Genomic DNA, 11,181 nt, shown 5'->3' with positions numbered 1-11,181 from the left:
TACAGTGGTAGAAACGCGGAACTTTGTCTCAAAAGGTCTGCTATATGAACCCTAATGTAAGTTTGCTGAGAGAGAGAGAGAGAAAAGTAACAGAAACGCCCAACGTGGGGCTCGAACCCACGACCCTGAGATTAAGAGTCTCGTGCTCTACCGACTGAGCTAGCCAGGCAGATGAGGAGTCCCCACTAGAACTAGACACTGTTAACAGTAATACCTTCCCTACCCGTGACAATATTCTGCTAAATCCTGATTTCATCTTGTAACGCTGGACAGAATGTGGCCCAGGATCTATGTCCAGTGCACGTGTTAGCAGTTGCAAGGCAGCAAAATGCCTAATTCGTCCCTGGGTGGGCTTGAACCACCAACCTTTCAGTTAACAGCCGAACGCGCTAACCGATTGCGCCACAGAGACTTAGTGAAAGTCACCTACAGTGGTAGAAACGCGGAACTTTGTCTCAAAGTCTGCTACATGAACCCTAATGTAAGTTTGCTGGGAGAGAGAGAGAAAAATAACAGGAACGCCCAATGTGGGGCTCTAACCCACGGTGCTGAGATTAAGAGTCTCATGCTCTATCGACTGAGCTAGCCGGGCTGATGAGAAGCTCTTTTAGGAACCAGAAACCTTTTACAGTAATACCTTCCTACCCGTGACAATCTTTTGCTAAATCCTGATTTCATCTTGTAACGCTGGACAGAATGTGGCCCAGGATCTATGTCCAGTGCACGTGCTAGCAGTTACAAGGCAGCAAAATGCTTAATCCGTCCCTGGGTGGGCTTGAACCACCAACCTTTCAGTTAACAGCCAAACGCGCTAACTGATTGCGCCACAGAGACTTAGTGAAAGGTCACCTACAGTGGTAGAAACGCGGAACTTTGTCTCAAAAGGTCTGCTATATGAACCCTAATGATAGTTTGCTGAGAGAAAGAGAGGTAACAGAAACGCCCAATGTGGGGCTCTAACCCACGGTGCTGAGATTAAGAGTCTCATGCTCTATCGACTGAGCTAGCGGGGATGATGAGAAGCTCTTTTAGGAACCAGAAACAGTTTACAGTAATACCTTCCCTACCCGTGACAATCTTCTGCTAAATCCTGATTTCATCTTGTAACGCTGGACAGAATGTGGCCCAGGATCTATGTCCAGTGCACGTGTTAGCAGTTGCAAGGCAGCAAAATGCCTAATTCGTCCCTGGGTGGGCTTGAACCACCAAACTTTCAGTTAACAGCCGAACGGGCTCACCAATTGCACCACAGAGACTTAGTGAAAGGTCACCTACAGGGGTAGAAACGCTGAACTTTGTCTCAAAAGGTCTGCTATATGAACCCTAATAATAGTTTGCTGAGAGAAAGAGAGGTAACAGAAACGCCCAATGTGGGGCTCTAACCCACGACGCTGAGATTAAGAGTCTCAAGCTTTATCGACTGAGCTAGCGGGGCTGATGAAAAGCTCTTCTAGGAGCTAGAAACCGTTTACAGTAATACCTTCCCTACCCGTGACAATGTTCTGCTAAATCCTGATTTCATCTTGTAACGCTGGACAGAATGTGGCCCAGGATATATGCCCAGTGCACGGTTTAGCAGTTGCAAGGCAGCAAAATGCCTAATTCGTCCCTGGGTGGGCTTCAACCACCAACCTTTCAGTTAACAGCCAAACGCGCTAACCGATTGCACCACAGAGACTTAGTGAAAAGTCACCTACAGTGGTAGAAAGTCAGAACTTTGTCTCAAAAGGTCTGCTATATGAACCCTAATGTAAGTTTGCTAAGAGAGAGAGAGAAAAGTAACACAAACGCCCAACGAGGGGCTCGAACCCACGACCCTGACATTAAGAGTCTCGAGCTCTACCGACTGAGCTAGCCAGGCGAATAAGGAGTCACCACTAGAAATAGACACTGTTAACAGTAATACCTTCCCTACCCGTGACAATATTCTGCTAAATCCTGATTTCATCTTGTAACGCTGGACAGAATGTGGCCCAGGATCTTTGTCCAGTGCACGTGTTAGCAGTTGCAAGGCAGCAAAATGCCTAATTCGTCCCTGGGTGGGCTTGAACCACCAACCTTTCAGTTAACAGCTGAACGCGCTAACCGATTGCGCCACAGAGACTTAGTGAAAAGTCACCTACAGTGGTAGAAACGCGTAACTTTGTCTCAAAGTCTGCTACATGAAACCTTATGTAAGTTTGCTGGGAGAGAGAGAGAAAAGTAACAGGAACGCCCAACGTGGGGCTCGAACCCACGACCCTGAGATTAAGAGTCTCATGCTCTACCGACTGAGCTAGCCGGGCTGATGAGAAGCTCTTTTAGGAACCAGAAACCTTTTACAGTAATACGTTCCTACCCGTGACAATGTTCTGCTAAATCCTGATTTCATCTTGTAACGCTGGACAGAATGTGGCCCAGGATCTATGTCCAGTGCACGTGCTAGCAGTTACAAGGCAGCAAAATGCTTAATCCGTCCCTGGGTGGGCTTGAACCACCAACCTTTCAGTTAACAGCCGAACGCGCTAACTGATTGCGCCACAGAGACTTAGTGAAAGGTCACCTACAGTGGTAGAAACCCGGAACTTTGTCTCAAAAGGTCTGCTATATGAACCCTAATGATAGTTTGCTGAGAGAAAGAGAGGTAACAGAAACGCCCAATGTGGGGCTCTAAGCCACGACGCTGAGATTAGGAGTGTCATGCTCTATCGACTGAGCTAGCGGGGATGATGAGAAGCTCTTTTAGGAACCAGAAATCGTTTACAGTAATACCTTCCCTACCCGTGAAAATCTTCTGCTAAATCCTGATTTCATCTTGTAATGCTGGACAGAATGTGGCCCAGGATCTATGTCCAGTGCACGTGTTAGCAGTTACAAGGCAGCAAAATGCTTGATTCGTCCCTGGGTGGGCTTGAACCACCAACCTTTCAGTTAACAGCCGAACGCGCTAACCGATTGCGCCACAGAGACTTAGTGAAACGTCACCTACAGTGGTAGAAACGCGGAACTTTGTCTCAAAAGGTCTGCTATACGAACGCTAATGTAAGTTTGCTGAGATAGAGAGAGAAAATAACAGAAACGCCCAATGTGGGGCTCGAACCCAAGACCCTGACATTAAGAGTCTCATGCTCTACCGACTGAACTAGCCAGGTGGATGAGGAGTCCCCACTGGAACTAGACACTGTTAACATTAATACCTTCCTTACCCGTGACAATGTTCTACTAAATCCTGATTTCATCTTGTAACGCTGGACAGAATGTGGCCCAGGATATATGCCCAGTGCACATGTTAGCAGTTGCAAGGGAGCAAAGTGCGTAATTTGTCAGTGGGTGGGCTCGAATCACCAACCTTTGGGTCATTATATCTTGTTTAATACCCATTTTATTCATTTATACTATTCATTTTATTTATTTACTCATTTATATTAATATGCGAATATGTCTCAATAAATAATTAAAACTTTGTTAATTAGTTGAGTGCTATAGGTCTTACAAAAGCCTTTTATCTAAAAATAGCATAAAAACTCTTAACTGTACATAAGCTCATTGATCTCTCCATTTTTCTTCTTAAAATAGGTCTCTGGTAATTCATCTTCATCGCCCAACTATTTTTTTTTTCAATTATTTTAATGCAGTCTTTTGGTATTGCTTTTTTCAACTCATGACATTGTCTTTGTAATTTTGCTTTAACAACTCTTTTATACCCATCCTCCACAATTACTTTTAATGGTACAAATCCTTTTATTACTTCATATAATACATCTTTAACTTGTCTTAATCCTCCGTCCCACCATTCCTTAAAATATAAAACATTTCCTTCACTTAAAATTGTTGAATTCAGTAAAAGTGGTTGTTCTAGAATCTGCGCCCTTGCTTTTGGTATAATCAACACATTTTCTAAAAATCCCCCTCATGATTCTAAGACCTCAACATAAAATTTTGGCAGACCTGCTATCATCCGTTTCTTCATCTTCATCAATAAAACATTACATCCCATATTAAAATGTCCACATTTCTTCAAATAATAACCCAACACACTTTTCCAAATCACACCCATTTTCCCTTCCAAAAACCTTTGAATAATCTTAATTGTTAATGTTTTCATTTTTAAAAAACTATCCAAAAGTCCCAGACCTCCTTCTTTTACCTCCCCAATCAAAGTATAATAAGCAATCTTGGCTCTTCCATTTCCCCAAAAAAAACTTTAAAACTACATCATTTATTTTTTCATAGTATACTTCAGGCAACGCAGTTACACTTAACACATACCAGACCTTTGACAACATTAAAGCATTTAAGATGAATACTTTCCTTTTAACGTCAAATTTCTAGCTTTCCAAAATCTCAGTCTTTTCTCAATTCCATTTAAAACTCTCTCAATTTAAAATATCTGCTTTATTAGAATCCATCCCCACCCAAATTCCCAACATTTTTGTATGTTCCTTTTCTTCTTTAAAGGGTATATGTTGTGTTATTTATTTTACTCTTCCCACCCTCATGCATAAACTTTTTCCAACATTAACCTTAGCTCCTGATGCTTTACAATATCGCTCTAAAATCCCCAACAATGTAGTATCATCAGCGTATTGATACACAGCTTCTCTGTTGTCATTGTTTTCTATTTGTATCCCTTTAATTGTATCCCCAGTGGCTCAGCTTCCAGTGTGTATAATAAAGCAGTCAATGGACATCCTTGCCTTATTGATCTAGTTGGTTGAAGACATTCTGTTAAAAAAATACATTTAATACAAGTTAAAATATCTGTATAAAAAAATTTGAATCCATTTTCTAAAATTTTCCCCAAAACCAAACTCCTTAAGAACTGCAAATAAAAAATCATGCTCTACCCTGTCAAAAGCCTTCTCCAGATCTAAACCTATTAAAACACCCCCTTTCTCTTTTTCTTGCATATAGTAGACAATTTAGCTTACCCAATTCACCTGTACCGCATGTTTTTTCGATTGTGGGGAAAACCAGAGCACCCAGAGGAAACCCACGTGAACACTGGGAGAACATGCAAACTCCACACAGAAATGCCAACTGACCAGCGCACAGTACTGTGTGTGTGTGTGTATATATACATATATTGCATAAACTTTTCTAATATATTTGTTTTTGTTTTATTATTAATTTAATTTGTATTTATTTACTTTTTTACGGTAAATACAACTGTCATTACTATACGCAATTTTTTTCCTATATTTGTGTCTGCCTATTATTGTAATTGTATTACTTCTTCCTTGTTTATGCTTGTAATGCCTACTTGGTTTGCATATTTTTTGAACATTTAATAAAAATAAATAAATTAATAAAAACATAAAAATTAGATGTAGTGTATAATCCCAAATCTTATTTTAAAAAAGTTGGTGGTATGGAGTTTCTTTTAAAGTGTGACTTTAAGATTCATAAACTCATATTAGGCTAAAAAAAAGTCTCCTCTTTCTCTTTTCTTCTGGAGAAAGTATTATTTGTTTTATTTCAGCTCGAATAAAAGCTGTTTTTTATTCTAAACTTTAAACTTAAACCATTTTAAAGACAAAACCATTAGCCCCTTTAAGCTATTTTTTCCCCAATAGTCTACAGAACAAACCATCCTTATACAATAACTTGTCTTAGTTAATTTCATCATGTCAAACATAAAATAAATCAGTTATTAGAGATTAGTTATTAAAACTATTATGTTTAAAAATGTGCCGAAAAAATCTAATCTCCATTATACAGAAAATTATTTTTTTTACTTGTTCAAACTACTTAATTAAAATGTGCTGAAATAACACAATTATTGAGATTTCATTGGGACAACTTAATGTTCAGTCGACATACATTTTTTAAAAGTGTTAAGTTAACTTAATTTGTGTTGTGACAACATGAAAGAATTGTGTGGAACCCTGCACAAATATGGTGATCGGTTCATAATAAGTTTAAGCACATTTTCAGATTTGACTGTATTTGGCTTAACCGTTCTTGGGTGGCTCGCCAATGTATAGATGACTAATGCATAAAATAAGTAAGCTGACCAAAGTTCTTAAAGGGAGAAGACTTTATTGAAGACAATGTTAACAATGTTAGTTGATGTTAACTTGTCCATCTTCAAGTAACTTAAACCAAAGTACAGTCTGTGAGACACTGATGAAACCCCCCTGGAGATTACCCAACTGCTTTGGTTGGGTCACATCTCTTGAGTTCCTGTAGGTTATTTGGTTCACACCTTACCAGAAGCAGATACTTGTTGCATATGAAACAAGCCAATACAATCTATCAACATATAGAGTTATTTTGCCTTCTTGCAGCCCGATAGCAACTCTCACAACCTCGTACTGGGCTGTGACCCCTGATCTACACTACAAAACAGCTGGCAAAATCTTCACCCCTCTTCAGTTGAGTTTAAATTTTCAGGTGTTCAAAGGGTTTCATTATCATTAACTTTATATGCATTCAAGAGTTCACACTTGTTTGGCATGCTGTCCCGGGAGAGACCTAAGCTCATAAGATCCTCAAGCCCTGGGCTCCCTCCCGTTAGCAGGACGAGAGGGGAGTGTGAGCTCAGGTAGATCGGCTAAAGGGAGATATAAGGCTTACTAAGAGCTCGACTATGGTGCCAATTTAATGTTCAGTTTACTTAGGTTGTGTGTTTTTGGACTGTGGGAGAAAACCAGGGGAAATCCACGCGAGCACAGGGAGAATGAGCAAACTCTGCACAAAAAGTCAACTGGTTAGCAGCGACTTTAACCTGCGATATTCTTACTGTGAGGCAACTGTGCTAACCACTGTCTAATCATTGGCTGCTGTGTTGCCCAATCTAGAAAGGGGGGGAAGTAAGGGTGGGAGAGGGTTTCTTCAAGACAAGGATAACTGAGTTAAGCTACGGTCACACTGGGCTTTTCCTCCCATAGACTTCCATTCATACGCACACGAATGCGTCAGACTAGAAACAGGGTCATGCGTCAAGTTTCACCGGTTGCTGAGGTGCAAAGTTCATGCTTGGTGAACTCTGACCTGCGAAATCGCATCACTTGACTGCGTGAGACCAATCGAGGATCAAAACATGACCTCTCTGGACAGAAATTTAAACCATGGAGCAATTGCTCACTTTTTTAATTTCTAAAAATCTTGTTTGATCCCGCCCCTTTCCACAGCGCCGTATGGCAGAATTTCACAATCTCAAAGTCCAGTGTGACCGCAGCTTTGTGTTCTGGTTATCTATAGTGAGTCAGGAATCATCTGATTGGTGAATCATGTTTTAGCTAAAGCAGGACCAGCCGTTGACAATCATAAGCATGTGATCCTCTCGAAAGTAGTTTATAAATAATCTTCACTTGAATGAACAGACAAACTACATGAACAAGCTGCCGTTTTAAATATACCTGTGTTTGTGTGGACAAGGCCTCAATGTTGAGGACTCTGCTCTCCATTGTGAAGCTTCATGTGAGTGTTGAGGCTTCTTTTACTTTTAAAGCCCTTTCCACACTCACTGCATCTAAATCGATCCTCTCTTGAGTGAGTCTTCATGTGTTGCTTAATGGTGTCTTTCCGTGTGAGACTCTTTCCACACTGATCACATGTGAACACTATGGTTCCAGTGTGACCATTCATGTGGTTCTTGAGGCTAAATTTGGTTGTGAAGCTCTTTCCACACTGATCACATGTAAACGGCTTCTCTCCGGTGTGTGTTCTCATGTGGTGATTGAGTGTGTTTTTATGTGGGAAACTTTTACCACACTCTGTGCATGTGTAAGGTTTCTCTCCAGTGTGAATCCTCATGTGGATGTAAAGGTCTTGTTTTTTACCTAAACTCTTTCCACACTGTTCGCAGATGTAAGGTTTCTCCCTAGTGTGAACTCTCATGTGAGCAATCAGGTTCAGCTTTTTACTGAAACTCTTTCTACACTGTTTACAGCTGAAAGGCTTCTCTCCAGTGTGAATTCTCATGTACACATCCAAGTTTCTTGCATGGCGGAAGCTTTTTCCACACTGTTGGCATGTGTACGGCCTCTCTCCAGTGTGAATTCTCATGTGGGTTTTAAAGCTTTGTTTTTGATTAAAACTCTTTCCACACTGTTCGCAGGTGTAAGGTTTCTCCCCTGTGTGAACTCTCATGTGAACATCAAGGTTTGGCTTTTGACTGAAACTCTTTCCACACTGTTTACAGCTGAAAGGCTTCTCCCCAGTGTGAATTCTCATGTGTGCTGCAAAGTGTCCAGCATGATAAAAGCTTTTTTCACACTGTTGGCATGTGTATGGCTTCTCTCTAGTGTGAATTCTCATGTGAGCTTTAAAGCTTTGTTTTTGACCAAAACTCTTTCCACACTGTTCGCAGGTGAAAGGTTGCTCCCTAGTGTGAACTCTCATGTGAACATCAAGGTTTGACTTCTGACTGAAACTCTTTCTACACTGTTTACAGCTGAAATTACACCCCAATTTGGATTTCCAAGGTCTTCCGTGTGAAGTCTTTTTAGTCAGTGTGGGTTTTTTATCAGTCGTTATTTCTTGGGGTTTCTCAAACTGCTGCTTCTCATCTATTTCATTCTGTTGATGAGTCTCTTCTTTCAGCACCATCAGATCTAAAATAAAAAGAAGTTAGCTTTAGTATGAAGACTCAAAGCGACAAGCAAGAAATGAATGTTTTCACCCAAATATTAAAATGAACTTACCATTTACTCTCCGTCATGTGGTTTGAAACTTTCCTTTATTGTGGAACACAGTAAGCCAGTAGCGTTTTTTTTTTTTTAATATCTACTTTTGTGTTCAACAGGATTAAGAAACTCATAAAGGTTTAAATCCACACGAGGAAGAGTAAATGTGAGGCTATTTTCAATTCTACATCAACTATTCCTTTAAAAGGTTTCTACAATTACCCATTTTTTACATGATGTAAAATAAGTCTTTGGTGTTCCCAGAATGTGTCTGAGGTTTCAGCTCAAAATCAGATCGTATACCTTGTAGAATATTTAATTTTGGGGGTCAGCGGAAAACCAAGCTCTTTTTGTGCCTGTGGCTTTTAAATGCAAATAACCAAATGCACTCGCTCTAGATTACTCGTGTTGTTTCATCGATTGAGATAAATTCTGTATGTTCATAGCAAGTATGCATATTTCACACTTAAATTTGCAAGTTTGAATTATTGTATAAAACTTATGCAAATGCTTAATACCACGTTTGCTTTAAACTGGAGTAATGAGGAGACGGCAAGATGACACGCTTTGCTACTTGTTTCCATTTATTTGTACTTTTGTTTTTGTTTTCTTGTCTTTGTGCATGTCCTGAGGCTTAGCTGAAGACCTACTTGGTGACATTGTATATACCTGACAAGATGCAGAAATGCCATCTAAATAGGTTACTTGCGGTTTGTCCAATATACAAATATAAATATACAAAATAATAATGATAACCCAGGGTTTACGAATGTGAAATGTCTGTTAATGAACATCCAGGATTATTGTTTAACCCCAGGTATAGCATGAGCAGTGTGGAAGGTGACTACTGATAACCCAGAATTTATCCAGGGTTAGAATGGCCCAGGGTTAACAATTTGAAGTGTGAAAAGCCCTAAGAATACTCAGCATCAGCTCTCAGGATAAACAGAGTATAATGACAAACAGCGACAATTGTCAATCATGTCATGATGACCTGGGGCCTGTTTCAGTAAGGAGGTTCAACCAACTCAGAGTTTAAACTTGAACTCTGAGTTGATTTACAGAGAGATTAAATACTCAAGAGTTTTCAATTTTAGAAAAACATTTGAGCTACAAAAGTCTTTCAGTCAAGAGCAGTGAGGGATTTTCTCCTTTTGTTGTTTGATTAATGCTAAAAACAGTCGGCAGCAGGAATATTGCGCACTGTCACTTTAAGAATAGTGCGGCTCTGATATGGTTTCTCTTTCAAGTGTCTTTTGATTCTCAACTTGTTTGTATATTATACTAACAAGGGTTAATATGACTAATCACTAAACACTACACAAATTTGCATGTACTTGATCATTAAAGCGCTCACATTAAGAAAATAGGAATGATGCGCGTCCCGTGCTGCAAAAGCTACATTACAGCACATGCTTTTAGTCATTTTCATGTGGAACTGAGCTTTGCAGAGCAACAAGTGTGTACAACTGGAAAGGGAGCGGTATATGATGGAATAATCGTTTATCTCGATTAAGGAATTTTCATAATCATTAGAAGCCAAAATCGAAATTGAAACCAGATTTTCAATTAATTGCACAGCACTATCAAGTGGTAGAGGTTGATATGACATTTAGAATGTTAGCAGGACTAAAAAATCTTTTTAGAACGAGTAATAATCCTATTAATCTAGTTACAGTACATGTTCGTCGAAGGTCATTGAATTTAAGTAAATTATTCATTAAGAAAGGACAAGCCATTCTGCTACGTGACTTTGTTCTTTGTGTTACTGAAATGTAGGCAATAGCTATGATTCCATCCAAAAATGCGAATTAAATTTATGCGCAAAACTGGGATGTCACATAAAAGATGTGCGAATAAAGCAACGTTTCCATCCAATGAATCAAAGAGAACAAAATCGTCACTTCCTGATTAACAGGCCCCAAATATTAACAGTAAAAACAGAATTTCCTGCAGTAGAAGAAACTACATGAATCTTTTATTTATTTAATAAATGACTTTCACCTCAGAGGACAATGCTGGCACAAAATCAACACGTGTTGGCGTTTGAAGCCATAAGACGCAGTGAACAGACGCTCTGGAGGTCATTAATAATACAATAACATGAATACTGAAACGGTTCAGGTGTTTTAGAATGACCAAAACAACATTTCAGATGTTTATAATGTTCTCAGCCTGCTGGTGAGGTGGATTTTGTGCTCTTTGGAGTGTGAAGTTAATCTATATATTCAGGTTATATGTGTATAATCTGCTTGTAGACTTGCATACCATTAAAACAATTGGAAAGGGGAAATGGCCTGAGGAAACAACTAGGGGTCATAAAAGAAGGGATGAAAAGAGAGTGGTAAAAGAGCCTGAGGTGTCTCAGGAAACAGATGTCAGAGGTGGTATTTGGGGTCAGGGGTTAAACTAGGAGGTATCTTGTGTAATATATGGAGAACAAAGGAAAACAACGGATGTAAAAGGGTATTTAAATAAGCCAAGAACAGGAGTGAGGCAGAATTTTTCAGACAGAGATGCTACTGGGGGTCTCCTGAAAGTTCTCCTTTGTTGTCGACAATAAAGTATA

General features: G+C 39.6%; 2 protein-coding genes and 2 non-coding genes across 5 annotated transcripts in view; 1 reads left to right on the top strand and 3 right to left on the bottom strand.

The window, feature by feature from the left end:
• LOC137491105 (uncharacterized) overlaps positions 1 to 11,181 on the top strand; it is a 698,540-nt gene that overhangs the window by 367,199 nt on the left and 320,160 nt on the right. The window lies entirely within an intron of this gene.
• Positions 339 to 412, bottom strand: trnan-guu (transfer RNA asparagine (anticodon GUU)). Its single transcript has one exon. It is a non-coding gene; the product is annotated as a tRNA-Asn (tRNA).
• trnak-cuu (transfer RNA lysine (anticodon CUU)) lies at positions 2,213 to 2,285 on the bottom strand. Its single transcript has one exon. It is a non-coding gene; the product is annotated as a tRNA-Lys (tRNA).
• LOC147844854 (uncharacterized) lies at positions 6,816 to 8,682 on the bottom strand. 2 transcript variants are annotated; one of them, XM_088650532.1, is made up of 2 exons: positions 7,851 to 8,682; positions 6,816 to 7,766 (listed from the first exon to the last, which is right to left on the bottom strand). In XM_088650532.1, the coding sequence occupies exons 1-2, from the start codon at positions 8,533 to 8,535 to the stop codon at positions 7,366 to 7,368; spliced, it is 1,086 nt and encodes a 361-aa protein (XP_088506658.1). In that variant the 5' UTR covers positions 8,536 to 8,682; the 3' UTR covers positions 6,816 to 7,365. The 2 variants fall into 2 exon arrangements, with proteins under 2 accessions (XP_088506658.1, XP_087105149.2); XM_087249023.2 differs by having other exon boundaries at positions 6,816 to 8,682.

This window comes from Danio rerio, chromosome 4, assembly GCF_052040795.2.
Source record: "Danio rerio strain M-AB ecotype USA chromosome 4, GRCz13ab, whole genome shotgun sequence".
Lineage (NCBI taxonomy): Eukaryota > Metazoa > Chordata > Actinopteri > Cypriniformes > Danionidae > Danio > Danio rerio.
Note: the sequence above shows the minus strand (reverse complement) of the source record. Positions and strands in the feature narration are given on the sequence as shown.